At 62.9% G+C, this 16,000-nt stretch overlaps 3 protein-coding genes across 6 annotated transcripts in view; 1 reads left to right on the forward strand and 2 right to left on the reverse strand.

Moving 5' to 3' along the window:
• Positions 1–1,652, reverse strand: part of ABCA2 (ATP binding cassette subfamily A member 2) — a 30,139-nt gene extending 28,487 nt beyond the window's left edge. For all 4 annotated transcript variants that reach the window (XM_057410603.1, XM_057410602.1, XM_057410605.1 and 1 more), the window contains exon 1: positions 1,587–1,652. In XM_057410603.1, coding sequence (XP_057266586.1) covers positions 1,587–1,652 — 66 coding nt within the window. The remainder of the gene's footprint in view (positions 1–1,586) is intronic.
• A 3,471-nt stretch (positions 1,653–5,123) lies between these two features.
• On the forward strand, positions 5,124–8,303 carry FUT7 (fucosyltransferase 7). The gene is made up of 2 exons (XM_057410575.1): positions 5,124–5,308; positions 6,957–8,303. The coding sequence occupies exons 1-2, from the start codon at positions 5,124–5,126 to the stop codon at positions 8,074–8,076; spliced, it is 1,305 nt and encodes a 434-aa protein (XP_057266558.1). The 3' UTR covers positions 8,077–8,303.
• Positions 8,304–11,180: 2,877 nt separating this feature from the next.
• LOC130599816 (POU domain, class 5, transcription factor 3) lies at positions 11,181–15,089 on the reverse strand. The gene is made up of 5 exons (XM_057410582.1): positions 14,604–15,089; positions 13,099–13,210; positions 12,639–12,769; positions 11,888–12,052; positions 11,181–11,662 (listed from the first exon to the last, which is right to left on the reverse strand). The coding sequence occupies exons 1-5, from the start codon at positions 15,087–15,089 to the stop codon at positions 11,411–11,413; spliced, it is 1,146 nt and encodes a 381-aa protein (XP_057266565.1). The 3' UTR covers positions 11,181–11,410.
• Positions 15,090–16,000: the final 911 nt, after the last annotated feature.

Genomic DNA, 16,000 nt, shown 5'->3' on the forward strand with positions numbered 1-16,000 from the left:
ACACACATGCCCCATCCACAGCATCACTGGGTGGGTAAGGAGGGGCTAGTCCTTCCCCTGCCACCCTGCCAGCAGCAACCAGGGCACTCAAGTGACGGTCCCCACATGTGGGAGTGACAGGGTCTGGGTATATCCTACAACTGCAACCTCCTGTAATGCTCCCCATAATGCCCACGGGGCTGGGGGGGGGGGGGTCAGGGAGAAACAGGTCCCCAAAAGATGTGCCCAACCACCAGCCACATTGCCAGGCCCAGGCCAGTGTGTGCCAGGGCAGAGCAATGCCACCACGCAGGCTCACGGGCAGGGTCCATGGCACACTGCCACAGGGCAGCCCCTCAGCGTGGCGGCACGGGGTACAAAGGGGTACAAAGCAAGGATGACTCAGCCAAAGCATGACCCCCATCACCCATCTTGGGGGCACAAGGGCAGTCCACGAGCAGGCACTTGCCTTAGCCCTGCCTGCCCCTGGCCCAAGGTGGCCCTAGGTGCTCTGGCCACCAGGACAGAGCAAGGGCTGGTGCTGGCGAAGGAAAGCAGGATCAGGCCTGCAGGATATTTGGGAGGGGGAAGAGGAGCTGTCTCGCTCTCCACAGTAGCTCACTACCCTCCCCCACCTCTAAAAATAACTGGCTCCTTCAGTGCCCAGCACCCCCATCCCTGCCCAGTGAACCCCCATTCCCATCCCCAGCACCCCCATCCCTGCCCAGTGAACCCCCATTCCCATCCCCAGCACCCCCATCCCTGCCCAGCAGCATCCCTATGCCTGCCCCCCAGTACTCTTGTCCCCGCCTCCAGCATCCCCATCCCTGCCCAGTGCACCCCTATCCCTGCTCCCCAGGACCACATCCCTGCCCCCCAGCAGCCCCATCCCTGCCCAGTGCACCCCTATCCCTGCTTCCCAGGACCACCATCCCTGCCCCCCAGCAGCCCCATCCCTGCCCAGCGCTGCCGGGGTCCCTGGGGCTAGGGTCACCTCTGCCCACTCACTGGCTCTGGCAGGGAATCCCTGCAGAGGCGCAGCCAGGGCCCGGTTGCACCGATTCACCCATGGAACACCCTACACCGATTCCTGCCTGGCAGGTGCCATGCTACAAGGCTGGTCTGCCTCGGGAGGGGCCCAGACCCCCGGACCCCCGCGGTCCTCAGAGCGGGAGCCGCTCCTGCAGCTCTGACCCACATAGGGGAGGGGATCTATTTATAGCCCAGGGGAAGCGAGGGCCCGGGGAGAGCTCCTCTCGTACCCGCAGGGGCGGCCCTGGGGACCGGGGAACAGGGCTCCGTGTGCCCGCGGTATGTGGGACATCGCACGGCACCAACCGCGGCCCCAGGGCAGGAGAGGCCCAACTGTTGCTGCCCCGCGGCTGGGCCCACGCCGGGGCTGCGGGGCCGGGGTAGCTCCGGGGGTTCCGCACAGCGGTGCCCACGGCTCTGGCTCCCGGCAGCGCCCGACAAGCAGAGAGGGCCCGGTCCGCACCGCCCGGGCCGTAAGGGCCGCGGGGACACCCCGCTCCGGGCCCTGCCTCCCGCCCCACCGCAGCAGCCGCTCAGGCCCGCAGCGGAGTCCCGGCCTCCTCCCCCGCGCTCACCGGGCTGCGCCGCTTCAGGGTCACGTTCTTCCAGAGCAGGAGATGGAGCTGGTGCAGGAACCCCATGGCCCGGCCCGGCCCGGCCCGGCCCGGCCCGGCCCGGCCCCGCCGCAGGGGCGGCCCCGCTCGGCTCCGCGCTCACCCGCCGCACACTGCCATCCCCCGCCGGGCCGCCGCCGCCACCGCCACCGCCGCCTTTGTCCGCAGCGCGCTGGGAGGGAGGGAGGGAGCGAGCTGGACAGACCCCGGTGACAGCTCCGGCTCCAGCGCCGGCCCCGGCCCGGCCTTGCGCAGCGCCGCCCCTGGCCCGGGCCGCCCGCCCGCCACCGCCCCTTAAAGGCACAGCTGGGCCGCGGGCGCTCCGCCCGGGGCAGGGCCTCGGGGAGCCGTCTCGGCGCAGGACAGGGCACCGCAGGGCATGGCAGGGCACGGCACCGCACCGTGTCCCTGGAGGGCTGCGGGCACCCGTCGCCGGGCTCCTCCCGGGGACCGCAGCACGGAGCCCCGGGGCTGTGGCCGGTGTGGTCTGGGTCCTCCTGCTGCGGGAGGGCAAACTCTGCCTGCAGGAGCTGCTGCTCCCCAAGCCAGGGGCGCAGAGAGCTCTGTGTTTGTGTCCCTGAGCACTGCATGAAGCTTGGGTGGTGCTGCTGTCCCCACACCCTGCCTGCCCTGCTCTGCCCAGCTGCCCCAGCCCCTGCCCACCCCATCCCAGGGAACGGGGGAGGGTGTCTGCGTGTGTCCTTTGAGGGGACCAACCTGCCTGCAGCAAGTGTACCCCCAGGTGAACCAGGCCAGCTTTCCTTTCTGCCTTCCTTCCAGCCATCTAAACTTGCTTCCTTCCTTCCTCCCTTCCCTTCAGCATTCCATTGTTCTCTCCCTCCTTTCTCCATTCCTCTGGTTCTCGCCATTTCTCACCTCTCTCTTTATGCCTCTCCGTCCCAGTGCTGCTCTAAGGGCCCAGAGCAGCTGGAGTGTGGTGACTCCTTTGGTTGCCCCAGCCTGTGGTGCTGCTGGGGGTGGCTGGTTTGGGGTGGGCTCAGCAGCAGCCACCCAGGCCCTGACAAAAGTTCCCCTTGTCCTGTCACAGCCGTTATTCAAAGAATTTCTGGGTGAAGCTTTGCCCTGGGTCAAGGGAGGCTGAGGGGTGCTCGGGGTGGGGTGCTCAGGGATGCCTGGGGTGCAGGTGGTCCTATGCCCTGCTGTTGGGAGCACTGCAGGTGTGTGGGCAGGGTGCAGGGTGCTTCCCACCTGCCCTGCAACCCGGGACTGCTGCTCTGCCATGACCCAGAGTTTTCCTGGTGTTTCTCCAGCTTTGAAATGCTGGGGAGATCCAGTGTCAAGGTGACCTGGGCCGGGGGGTTCAGCCAAAAGGCTGGCTAGCCGTGCACCCCTCCCCAGCAGTGGCTGTTACTCGGTCCCTGAGGAAGGAGGGATGTGTCCACCCTTGGCTGCTCCCAAGGGATTGCATGTAGGCTGTCCCCAGCCCACACTAGGAGCACCTCAAAAAGCCCTACCCTGCAACAGAGCGGGTCCCCAGCTCAGAGAGGAGTAGAGGAGAGGGTCGTGTGTGGAGCTATGGGTGATGTGGGCTCAAAGCCCTGACCTGGATCTCCTGCCCGGCTCCCTCCTCCTGCCCCTGGGTGGTCTTGAGCTCCCACAGCTCCTCTTCTGCTCTGCATGATCACGAAACCCCATGAGGGGCCAGCAAGAGACAAGACCCAAGCGACTGGATGCTGGGACAGCATAGCTCCAGGACCCAGTCACCCATCTCCTCTACGGACCTAGGGACATGAAGTCCTGGGGAACTAGTGGCCTATCTCCTCCATGGACAGGCTCTGAGCGTCTCTCAGGGGACCACCTTGGGGGGTAGCCAAGCTCCCCTATCTTCGTGGTGTCATCTGCAGACGGCAGCACCCACCTGCACAGTGCTCACACTACCTGATGGTCCTATGGCCTGGCCCCCGGTGCTGGGGGCTTCTGGCAGAGCTGGCCCTGGCTCCCAGCCTTGCTCGGAGCACACAGGCAGTCCCAGGCTCTGGCACCATGCTACCACCTCCCTATGCTGCAGGGGTCCAGGTGTCTGCACCCACTGCCTGCAAGGAACCCCCCCAGGACATTGTCCCTTGTGCCAAGGTGTCCTGGGGCAGCATCCATCAGTGATGGCTACATGTGCCAGGTCAAAGCTCCCTCCTGCTCTGCCACCCATCCAGTGTCCCCCAGGGCATGTCCCTAGTGCTGTCCTCTGTGAAGGGGAATGGCCCTGTCACGTGTGACCCTGGTCCCTGGGGCTGAGCAGGGGTGAAGGGGACAGCAGCACGGATGGTGCTGGCAGGGAATGCCACCTGCAGCCAGCAGGGTTTGGGCAGGCAAGGCTGGGAATGGTGCCCCATGGGCTGTGCAGCACCCAGTATCTGGCTTCTCAATCGTGCAGGGGAAGAAATGCAGAAAGAGGGCGAGAAAGATAACAGGAAACAGGGGACATGCTAGGGAGGAAAAAACACCCAGCCTCAGAGCTGCAGTTGGCCTCTGAGGGCTCCCAGGGTGGCACTGAAACCACAGAGCCCAGCTACACCCTGGTACGGTGCACTGCACTGTGCCCAGCCGCTGCCTGGCCCCTTACCTGTGGCCATCCCAGGATCTGGGACAGTGGCAGGAGCAAGGGGCCAGGGGGGATGCGGACCCCAGGGGTGCTGGAGCAGCCCAAGGACCCCCGTGGAGTAGCATGGGCCCTGCTGCCAGCTCCGGTGTGCCAGCTCCAGGGACAATGCTGCATGCCGGGGGTCCCCTCCCCACCTCTGCCTCAGTTTCCCCATCTTTTTTTGCCTGCCAGGGCTTTCCAGAAGATTTGGTGCCCAGACAGCAATGCCAGCACAGAAGACAACCAAGTGTGTGGCCAGAGGAGGACAGGGGCAGGGGCAGGGACAGGGGCAGGGAGAGAGCTGGGGTACGGGTGGCAGCTTTCTGTGAGAATCACACATGCCCACTTCCCCTTCTGGCAGCAAACACCCAGCTGGGGTAGGTGCAGGGGCTTGGCAGCACTGAGGAGCTGCTGTTCCTGCCCATTTCAGATGAGTCAGAGGGAGCCAGCACCAGGCTGGTGTCCTGGTTTCAACCGGGTGGCACCTTGGCGAGGCTCAAGGCAGGTTTCCCGCACCCATCCCAGCAGAGGAAGGGCTTCCAACACTGTGCGCGCACCAGGGCAAGGTGCTGGCTCCTGCCATGGCCCTGCCGTGACACAGGCGGTGCCGGTGGCTGTGCCAGGCTGTGGCTCCATCCCAGCGGCTCTGCAATGGGCGGCAGCAAATGCTGCAGAAGCGCCGGGTGTCAGTGCAAGACAAATGAGAATCGCTGTTCAGCTACTGCTGGGTGACTTCAGAGAGAGCCGCGTGTGCCAGGGGCATGCAGCCGGAGGGCACCCACCAGCTGTGGGACACCCACCCAGTCACATGATACCTGCCCAGGCATGGGGCACTCACTCGGCCATGGAGCACCCATCCACCTCTGGGGCAGCACCCAGCTGTGGGTCAGCCGGTGCCCATGTGGTGCAGGGGAAGTGCAGGGAGGGGGCTGTGCCAGCTGCAGCATGGCAGGAAGGACCCACTGTGGGGCCAGGACGAGGCAAAACCACAGAAAAGAGGAAGCCCTCAAGTGCCCCAGCCCAGCAGCAGCGGTGCCAGGGCACACGCACACAGGCTTCTCGCACAGCAGCGCGGCGCGGCCCGGTAAGTCTGAGCTCAGCACCAATGCCCATGGCAGGAAGAGGGGCTGAGGAACAGGGCAACCCCAGCACTGCCAGGGAGGGTGTCCCCACCGGAGCATCTGCAGACAGGGCCAGGGACTGGTGGGCAGAGGGACCAGAGTGACCAGAAGCACTGGTGCAGTGCAGGGAGCAGGCAAAGCTTTCCCAGCCCTCCTTGCTTGGGATGCCAGGTTTTTCTGGACCCTAACCTTAGCTTGTGTTTTAGCAGAGGGGCAAAGGCAGGGAAGGGGTTTTTCACAAAGTGGCAGTAGCTGGGGTGGGAGAACAGGGCACCACCTCTCAGAAGGCTCAAAAACCATGGAAGAATGGGCACTGCCCTGGCCAGCAGCAGGGCTGGCAGCCCATGTGTTTCCAGAGGTTACCTGGAAAAGGAAACCACCCTGGGTGCCAAATGTTGGAGGTTGTATGTGGGGGCTGAGCCCCATGTCTGGGACTGGCATTCCTGCTGCCTGCGGGGCTCAGGCGGCAAGCTCCCAGGCTGTTGGGCTTCCCTGTGCACTTGCTGGCTGGGGAGAACACCCCAAACCGGGGGGCAGCCCAGCCATCACTGCAGGAGGGTGCTGGAGCAAGAGGGCACTTCTCAGGCAGGACACCCCAGTTGGGGGTTCAGACTTCTCAGTGATTCCAGGTAAACACCATTCCCAGCTTGGTCCCCTATTATTGCCCTTTACTGTGGCCCCACCCTGCTAACTCCCAGGCACCAGGTGGCATTCCAGACTTGACCCAGGCAAGCAGGAAGTGTGGAGTTGGGACCATGGCTCTTTGTCAGTGGGAAAACTGGAGACCAGAGCAAGTACCAAGGACTGAATCCATGGTGTGATGGGGAGCGGTGCCAGGTGTGGGAGACAGAGCTGGCTGCTGCCCATCAGCCCTATACCCCCCCTTCACAGAATCCAAGCCTGGTTTCAGTTGAAGTGACCTTAAAGCTCCTCCAGCTCCAACCCCTGCCACGGGCAGGGACACCTTCCACTGGAGCAGCTTGCTCCAAGCCCCTGTGTCCAACCTGGCCTTGAACACTGCCAGGGATGGGGCAGCCACAGCTTCTCTGGGCACCCTGTGCCAGCGCCTCAGCACCCTCACAGGGAAGAGCTTCTGCCTAAGAGCTCATCTCAGTCTCCCCTCGGGCAGGTTAAAGCCATTCCCCTTGGCCTGTCCCTACGTCCCTTGTCCCAAGCCCCTCTCCAGCTTTCCTGCAGCCCCTTCAGGCACTGGAGCTGCTCTCAGGTCTCCCCTTCAGGAGCCTTCTCTTCTCCAGGCTGCCCCAGCCCAGCTCTCTCAGCCTGGCTCCAGAGCAGAGCTGCTCCAGCCCTCGCAGCATCTCCATGGCCTCCTCTGGCCTCGCTCCAACAGCTCCAAGTCCCTCTTGAGCTGCTGCCCCAGAGCTGAATGCAGAGCTCTCCTTGGCAGCACGTCCCTGCTTGCCCTGTAGGTGGAGATGCTGAGGACTGTGGGAGGGTGACATAAAACCCACCATGGAATGACATCGGGGCGGGGGGGGGGGGGGGGGGGCAACAGGAGATTCAGGGGTGCTGGCGGAGCCCAAGTCAATGCGGAAGCCCTTTCTCCCACCCCTCCAGCCCCAGCACCTCCCCACTGCCCCTTGCAAGCTGAGCTGACAGGCCTTGGTGTCCTTTCCTCTCTCCCAGGTGTCAGCTTGTCACTGGAGGTGACAGCCAGCCTGGCAGTATGCCCCGGGTGTCACTGCTGCCCCGGCTGCTGGGGGCCCGGCCCGCTCTGAAGGCAGTAGCCATTGCAGTGGTGCTTGCAACTACCCTCTGGAGCCTGAGTTGCTTCCTCAGCCCTCCCCAGGTCTCCAGAGAAGCCCCTCAGCGCATGGAGCCACTGCTGGTCCTGGTTTGGGAATGGCCCACAAAGCAGGTCCCCAATGTCAGTGGGGATGTCTGCCGCGAGCTGTATGGCATCACAGGCTGCTGGCTCACCATGGAGCGCCAGCTCCTGCACTGGGCGGATGTCGTGGTGTTCCCCCACACCAGGCTGCAGCCCAGCAGGGACAGCCTGCCCAAGGACAGGCCACCGTGGCAGAGCTGGGTATGGGTGTCCCTGGAGTCCCCCTCCAACACTAAAGCTCTAGCGGGATGGAACCAGACCTTCAACTGGGTGATGACCTACAGACGGGACTCGGACATCTTCATCCCCTATGGCAAACTTGTGCCCAACCGGTCAGCCACTGTGAACATCCCTGCAAAGACCAATTTGGTGTCTTGGGTCATCAGCAACTACCACAGGACTCAGAAAAGAGCTGAAGTCTACAAGAACCTCTCCAGGTACCTCCAGGTGAACATATACGGGAAAGCAAACAAAAAGCCACTTTGCAAGGACTGCCTCTTGCCAACGACATCCAAGTCCAAGTTCTACCTTGCTTTCGAGAACTCCATCCACCAAGACTACATCACCGAGAAGCTCTGGAGGAACGCACTGATGGCCGGCACCGTGCCTGTGGTGCTCGGTCCCCCCCGGGCCAACTACGAGCAGTTTGTCCCTGCAGACTCCTTCATCCACGTGGATGACTTCAGCTCCCTGGAAGAGCTGGCCACCTTCCTGAAGACCATGAACTCCAGCCGCTACCGGCAGTTTTTTGCCTGGCAGAGGTGGTACAGTGTGAAGCTCTACACCGACTGGAGGGAGCGGATCTGCACCATCTGCAGCACCTACCCCAGCCTGCCCCGTGGCCGCATCTATCCTGACCTCGAGAGCTGGTTCAACACCTAGAGCTGGTGTGCTGGGACCATCGGGGCAGAGGATACAGGGGTGGGGTACAGAGGATACACGGAGCAGTCCTAGACCAGGACATGGGGCAGGGATGGATGTGGGAGTCTCTACCTCTCCTCCCAGCCTGGCTGTTGCCACACTGGGACCTTGAGCAACTACTTGTGACTTTATTTCCGGCAAAACTGAGCGACCCCCCCACCTGACCCAACACTGACCCACCTCGCCATGGTGCAGGAAGGATATGGTGCTTTGGAAATAAATGAGTGCTGCAAAGGCTCTGCTTGTGTTGTGGGGCAGGGACAGGGGTTGGGGGTTGGGGGTGTGGGGCTCCCAAGCCTTCCCCTGCCATTGCTCTGTGCCCTCCACAGTGAAGCTGCAGTGCCAGAGACCCTGTGGTGACGTTCCTGGTTGGGCTGGAGGAGCCAAGGTCAGGTCAGCAGGGAGAACCCGGTACCCCACGGCTGGAGATAGGGAGCGCAGCCTCTGCTCCCCCACTTCCTGGCCCACCCCAGCACACGTTTCCCCCCACAACCCCAACTGCCGAGCTGTGAGTGTCACCGTGCTGGTGAGGACCAGGACACCGGATGCTCTTGGGTGCAATCTCAGCTCGCTCAGTGCAGTCAGAGGGTTGCTGCGGTTTCTCACTCTCCTGCCCCGATGTGGCAGGAAGCCAGAGACACGGTGGAGGCTGGAGCCTAGCAGCAAGCCCAGAGCAAAGCCAGGCCTCTGGACAACGTATGGCACCGGCAGCCTGATCCATATGCCCTGAGCACTGCCATGGAAGGTCCTGCTCACACTGCACTGCACACACCAGGCACCACACTATCAGCATGGTGCAGAGCTGGACCCGGCGCATACATTGTGGGCACCCTGGCCCATGCACGCACCTTGCACCTGGGCACAGGCAATGCCAGGCACCCCGAGGGGACACCTGCACCTAGGATGAGTGCAATGCTGGGGTTGGGCGACAGGACTAGGCAGTGAGACAACAGCTCCATCCATGCCTTGCTCCCGTGCCCCTCAGCTTGGTGCCATCAACCCTTGATACAAAAAATTCTTTTTTCACTTCCTGCCTCTTTCCCTCCCTGCAGCCCTACATCACCTAACCCCACTGCTGCCACCCCTCAAGGTGCTGAGTGCCGCCAGGACCCACTCCCCATGCCCGGGGTGCAGCATACCCCCCCCCCCAGATGCTGTACCTGCCCTGGGCTGGCACATCCCTGTGTGCCCAGCAGGTCAGTGGCCATGCTGTGCACTTCCAGTTTCTGAGGCTTCAAATTTCAGTTTGGTTTTGCCTTCTGGACACGTTGAAAATGCAGCAGGAAGGGTTCAGAGTGCCCAGGGGCAGGACACTGGGATTTGAGGTCCCCTGGCGGGGATCAGAGGTCCTGCCTGGCCGGCCTTATGCTGGAGGAGAAAACCAGATAGTGAAGATGTGAAGGAGCAAACCTCAGAGGTGACATCCTTCCCAGGCATCCTGCTACTGGCTATGCTGCAGCACCAGCACCAAAAGGCAGCAGTGGCCTGTGCTCCTGCCCTGTGTGATGAGTGCACAGGGCACTGGGGAGAGATAGTGGGGACACAGAGTGAGCCAAGGGGATCCCACCACATGGGGCTGGCACCCACCCTGGTGTGTGCACCTCAGCCTTCACAGGGTCCCCACTCCTGCCTGGGCCATGGCAGCAAGGCTGGGGTCAGACCCAGCGCAAACCCATTTACTGGCAGCCAAACACAGGAAGGGGCTTTTCAGAAGTTTCCTAGAATCATAGACTCAACCAGATTGGAAAAGACCTTCGGTACCATAAAGTCCAACTGCTCCCCAGTCCTGCCAAGGCCACCATGTCACTGAGGGCCTCACCTACATGGTTTAACACTTCCAGGGCCCTGGGCAGCCTGTTCCAAAGCCAGTTTCCCTACAGGAGCACAGCCTGGTGCCAAACCAGACTGCAGAGGCCATGGAAGTGAACAGCAAGGTGTCATCTCTCAGATGCTCAATTTTCCTGGCTGGTCTGGCACCTCCAATCTCAAGCAGCTCAGCCCCTGATGCTCGCCTGGGCTAGCACCACTTTGGCACAGCCACTATGGTCACTGCATCACATGCACAGGAGCATCCCTTGTCCACCAGTGTCACACTGGCAGCCCCATGGCAAGGGCAGTCCAGACTTCCTGTACCTCTCTGCCCACCCCATGTCATGGAGTGCTGCAGCTCCCATCACATCCCTGTGAGGTGCACAGTGTCTGCTGGAGCAGCTTGCAATCAGGATATTGCTGCATTCCCTCCCTTCCCGAAAGCAGCCACGGAAAAACAGCAGCTTCAACTGGGTATAGGGTGATGGGGGGAGGTGGGGGCGGGGAACAGAACCCAACAAGCTGCCGCTGTCCTAGTAGTGGGCTGACCTACAGGCAGCAAAAAGCTGTGTGTTGCTGGTGTGACACGGACTCCTCCACCCCATTTGGGTGCTCTGGTCCAGCCTCACCGTGCTGCTCCAGAGCCAACCAGGTTGGCCTGCTGGCAGCATGCAGGAGCAGGGCTGAAGTGAGGCAAGGAAAGGGTTAACTTGCTCTCAGGCCCCAAAGAACCGATATTTATTTCATTGTCAGAGGGAATATAATTAAGAAAACATAGAAATCATCATCAACTACAGCAGGCTCAAAGGCACAGGGGTGCTCGCAGCACAGGACAGTATCAGACCCCCGGGGAAGATGATCCTTGGGGCAGCCATGCTGGGGCAGAGGGACCACACTGGAAAGGGCACAGAGGACCCAGGGTGATGTTGAGCACCCCCAAAGCAAGCCCCAACAGTAGCCCGCCCATGGATGGGTGAAGCCCTGTTGTGCCACTGGGTGAGGGTGGCAAAGCCCCGGGCACAGCGCCCCAGCCCCGCTCTGTGTGACAGGGAGGAGTCAAGCTGGGAAACTAGGAATCACTACAGAGAGTTTGGCTTTTTAACAACTACGACCAAAAAAAATTAAAGAAAAAATTAAAAAAATAAAAAAAAACCACCCTCCCCTCCCCCCCAAATCATCTAAACCCCACTTTTTTCTGGGTCTCACAGGAGCAGCTCAGCTGGGCACAAATGGCTCCACTCAGCACACATGGCTTCAGCAGGGTGCAGTGGGGCAGCTGCCCTCCAGGAGAGGTCAGATGCTGCTGGAAGCAGTAAATTCGCCTAACTGGGAAGAGCTGGGAGCAATCGCAGGGAGTGGGTGACATCCCTGTGCCAGGCTTCCAGCCCTTCCCCTGCCCTGCACTCCCCAGCAAGTGCCCCGGAGCGGGGCCGTGCCTGAGCCTGCTCGGGGAAAAGCTGCCCCATAGAGCCTGCGCAGCCCTGGCTCAGTGGCTGCTGTTGCTCATGGAGAGCCCAGGCTGCAGCGCGGGGGGGAACATCTCAGATTTGTGGAAGGGTGGCATGTAGACAGGAGGGGAGGGTGCCAGGCTGTAGCCCTGGGATGTCACCGGGATGGGCAGGCCGGGGGGCACAAGGGGCTGGTTCATGTCATACATCACCCCCTCCGCCTCGTTGCCGAAGGGCAACAGCAGCCGTTTGCCCTTCTGACGCCGGTTGCAGAACCAGACCCGGACCACCTGCAAGAGAGAGGAGACAGGACAGGGTGAGGGGGGAGAGGGTGACAAGGACACCCTTTTGCGGGTGGCATCTCCACAGCAGAGCCCCAGCCCTGCCACAGCTCCTCCTGGGGCAGAGCTGAGGATGGCCGCTCTCCCACAGCTTCCAGTATTGAACCAGTTGGATGCAAGTGCTTAGGGACCATGGCCATTTGGATACCCGCACTCCAAACTCCTCCAACCTACATCTTTGTCTAGGTTGAGGTCCTCAGCAATCTGGGAGATCTCCTGGGGACTGGGCTTCACACACTTGCGGAAGAAGCTCTCCAGCGTCCCCTTCACGTTGGTCTCAATGCTGGTCCTGCGCTTTCTCTTCCGGGCTTGGGCCAACACTTGCTCCGCATTGCACATCTGAAAATGAGAGAGGAACCACACACTTGGATCACAAGGATCACAAGGCTAGTGATGTCCCCACCAGGATATGGACACACGTGTGGTCTAGGCAGGATGGGGACAGGCTTTGTCCCTATTACTGTCCACTGAGCATCACCCCATTGTGACTGAGGCCATTCCCAGTGTTCCACCACTGCCTGCAGCTGGTATAGAGGAGCACATGGTGCATGTGGTGCACATGTCCATGGTTCACACGGACATGTCTTTCTGCATCCCCCCAAGGGAACAGCAAGCTGCATCTCCAGCCTATCTGTGATTCCAGCAGGACCTGCCTGCTCCAAGATGGGACCACAAGGTTTCTGGGGGGTGATGTGGGGTCCCCCCAGCCTGGCACCAGGTGATACCCAGTGGTTCCCCCCACAGCTGGGCTGAAGGAGAAGCCCAGCTGTGCCTGGCAGTGAGATGCTGCTGTGGCACAAAGTACCTGCTGCTCCTTTCCTCTCCCCTCCCAAAAAACTCATGTTATTTCAAGAAAGGGAGAAGCTGCAGCTCGAGGGCTCACGAGTGTGCAGTGCCCTGGCTCCAGCCTGCCCCAGCCCCACACCTCTTGCATGTTGTCCGTGTTCTCTGCCTCGTTGAGCCAACGCTGCAGCAGTGGCTTCAGCTTGCACATGTTCTTGAAGCTGAGCTGGAGCGCTTCGAAGCGGCAGATGGTGGTCTGGCTGAACATCTTCCCTGCGCGGGCAGGCAGGACATCACACACTGCTCCAGCCCCCCCAGAGCCCCCCCTCCAGCATCCCCTGTCCCTTGGGATGGGGAACAAGGCAAGGCACTCTCTCTGATGCTTCAACACCGAATTAAACCACTGCAACACTCTTCCAGAAGCAGCTGCAGCCATTTAAAATCAGCTCCTTGTTCTCAAACCCTTTTGGGCTTAAGCAAGTACTTAACAGGAGCCCCAGGGCTGATACTTGCCACCTCCTTTGCAGGTTGCTAAGGCATTCAGGTATTTCCCCCCAGCCATCCCCCAGGGCCTTCTTCCTTCCCCTCCAGTGGGTGCTCACCGTAAAGGGTGCCCAGAGCCAGCCCCACATCAGCCTGGGTGAAACCCAGCATGATGCGCTTGTGCTTGAGGTCCTTGGCAAACTGCTCCAGCTCCTCCGAGGTTGGTGCATCCTGGGCAGGGGCAGAGAGAAGCTGAGAGAGGACAACCCTTGCCCATGGGCTGCCGATGTGCGGTGGTCAGCGTGGGACAGGAGGGCTCAGTGGAGCTTTTGGCACCCACCAGCGGCTGCCAGCTCTGGGCAATGGGGTGCTGGGGATGATGGGGTGGGTGGTAGGAGGGTTTTCCTCAATTTCTGAAAGAGGGACTCTGCTCAGGGATCCCAAAATGTCTCCCCCGCCCTGCTGTACGTAGCACCCCCTGCGTACCCTCTGGACACCCCCTCCCCACACACACACAGGTGGTCCAAGGACAGAGAGAGGGTCGGGAGTACTCAGAGCTCTGCTCCACCGCACCTGGGAATGTCCCCTCAGCCCACGACACGTCCCCACGAGCTCTGCGCTGCCGGGGGTGCGCACCCACCGCCCCCCCGACGGGGCAGCCCTGAGCCCGGGACAAGTGAAACGCCACAGGTGAAGCGAGTGATGAAAGGGCCCATGACTCCAGCAGGATCCCAACACTTCCGTGCCACAACCCAGCTCTTTCCCTCAGGAGGGCTGCTTTTCCCTGTGCTTCCCTTCCTCCCTTAGCGCAGCCTTCAACTGCTGCGGGCGCACGTTGGAATCTTTTACCCGATTTCCATATTGGCAGCGCAATTTCGGATCTCCCTCCTGCCACTTAAGCCTCAGGTTTGAATTCCTGCCGGACTTCTCAGCAGGAACCCCGGAGCATCCCCGCCACGGGGCGACCCTCAGCACGGAAAAGCTGCTCCTCGTAGCCTCCATCAAAGCGGGGACTGCTCCCCGGGACGCGACGCCCGCATCGGCAGAGCTCCGACCCCCGCGACAGCCGCGCCCGCGGAGCCCGCCCGGGAGGACGGGCTAAAACTGTGCTACGGCTTCAAAACACTAAAACCAAACCGAAACCCCAACTGCCAGACACGAGAACTACCGCTGCCCCCGACCCAAACCCGGGCTGGCTCTGCCCGTCCCGGTACCCACGAAGCCATGGGAGGAGGGGCCAGGGTCGGGACAGCGTGTACCGGGCGATCAGCCAAGAAAAGCTGCCCGAGTCCCCCAAACCGCCGTTCTCCCCCCAAAACAGCCTCCCCGAAGTGTTCCACCCGCGGAAGACGGAATCGTCGGGCCTACTTGAAAGGGGGTATACCCGACGGAGGGGACGGACGAGCAGGACGGCACCGACGGGGTCCCCGCTAACAGCGACGCCAGATAGCGGCCAAGCGGGTCCCTGCCCCGACGGGGCATCGCGGCAGCGAGGCCGGGCTCTGTCCCTCGCCTCCGCAGCGGCATCGGGGGCAGGAAAATGGGAGCGCGGTACCTGCGAGGGGTGCCGGGGCTGGCCGGGCGGAGGGCAGCCCTTGCCTGTTCCCGTCCCGTCGGGTCTCACCTCGTCGCCGCTGTCGCTGGAGTGTCCGCCCTCGCTGGCGGCACCGCTGGAGCTGCCGCTGCTGCCCAACCCCGACAAGCCACCAGAGCCCGGCTGCAGGGCGGCGGGGCAGAGCTGCGGGCCGGGGAAGGCAGCGGGGCCGGGGAAGGGCGGCCCGGGAAGGGCGGCGGCGGCCCCAGGGGGCGCGGGCCCGGCCCAAGGCGGGGAGGTCCAGGTCGACCCGCAGCAGGCCGCGGTGCGGGGCTCGGGCGAGGGCTGGCTGCAGGGCCGGGCCGGGCGCGCCTCTGCCTTGGCGGGCGGCCCCGCGGGCGGGGGCAGCCAGGCGCGGGCTGGCGGCGGATCGCGGGTGGCTTCGGGCTCGGCGGCGAAAGGGAAGAAGAGCGGCTGAGCGGCCGCCCCGTCGAAGCCGCCGCGGGGGAAGGGCGGGCCGGCTTCGGGCAGGAGGCCGAAGTGGGCGGCCGGCAGCCCCCCGTCCGGGCTGAACATGCTGCCCGCGGGCCTAGGGCTCCATGTGGGGGCTGCCGGCCGCTGCCTCCCTGCTGCGGCGCCACCGGGGCCTCTGAGGGCGGCGGGGCCGTGCTGGGCCGTATGGAAATGGACCCCGGCCCCATTGGCCCCGCACCGGTGGGTCGGGCGTGAACTTGATCCCCCCGGGAGGGGTTGAGGGTGGGGGGCAGGTGCGATGGGAGGCGGGCTGGGTGCTGGGACCCGTCTGTCCCCTTCCCGTCTGGCCGCGGGGCGGGGAGTGCTCCGCTGAGGGGTCTTGTGCCCCTCCGGCTCCGCTCGCCCCGTGTGCGGCGAAGGGCAGAGCTCCCCCAGCCCCGACTCCGGCGTGCTCGGTGGGACTCACATCCCCCAGTGTTGGCGCAGCATCAGCCCCAGCGTCTCCCCACCTGGGAGCTCCCCAGTGTCGCCGGGTCCAGGCACGGGCAGGGAACGGGACTGCTCTGGGCAGCAGCCACGGCCTGGGATGCGGGGGGCGCAGCCTACCCAGAGCCGCAGCAACCCCTTGCCCTGGGGATGCTGGTGCCATCGCGCTGGACGAGGGCTTGGCTGTCCCCTCCTGCCCCTCTGCAACACCTGATCCCAGCGGCGGCCTTACACACCGTGGAGAGTCCTGCAGAATGTTTCATGGGCAAAGCGAGGGCTCCCCGGCTCCCTCTCACTCCCACTGACCTCCTTTTGCTCCCCCCCACACACACACATAGAGGAAGGCAATGACTCTGAGGGACCATGTCCTTCCTGGAGGCCTCTGCAAGCAGAGAGGCCCCGAAACTCTGGGTGTGCCACCGGAGAGCTAATTGCAGCCCTGGCTATCAGCCCCATTGCTCCACAAGGAGCACGCTTGATATTTTCTCTATCTTCAGGGCTTTCCTCACACTGCCCTTCACAATGGC

Source organism: Pezoporus wallicus, unplaced genomic scaffold, assembly GCF_028554395.1.
Source record: "Pezoporus wallicus isolate ANWC-B61680 ecotype Strahan unplaced genomic scaffold, APGP_CSIRO_Pwel_v1 contig_8071, whole genome shotgun sequence".
Lineage (NCBI taxonomy): Eukaryota > Metazoa > Chordata > Aves > Psittaciformes > Psittacidae > Pezoporus > Pezoporus wallicus.

What these genes read in the sequence shown, in the direction of transcription:
- FUT7 (XM_057410575.1), top strand. Translation starts at nt 5,124, where the DNA reads ATGTGGTGCAGGGGAAGTGCAGGGAGGGGGCTGTGCCAGCTGCAGCAT. An exon ending in CAGCAGCGCGGCGCGGCCCG is followed by an intron (nt 5,309 to 6,956) that starts GTAAGTCTGAGC and finishes CCTTGCAAGCTG; the next exon opens with AGCTGACAGGCCTTGGTGTC.
- LOC130599816 (XM_057410582.1), bottom strand. Translation starts at nt 15,089, where the DNA reads ATGTTCAGCCCGGACGGGGGGCTGCCGGCCGCCCACTTCGGCCTCCTG. An exon ending in GGCTCTGGGCACCCTTTACG is followed by an intron (nt 12,770 to 13,098) that starts GTGAGCACCCAC and finishes CTGCCCGCGCAG; the next exon opens with GGAAGATGTTCAGCCAGACC. An exon ending in ACACGGACAACATGCAAGAG is followed by an intron (nt 12,053 to 12,638) that starts GTGTGGGGCTGG and finishes TCTCATTTTCAG; the next exon opens with ATGTGCAATGCGGAGCAAGT.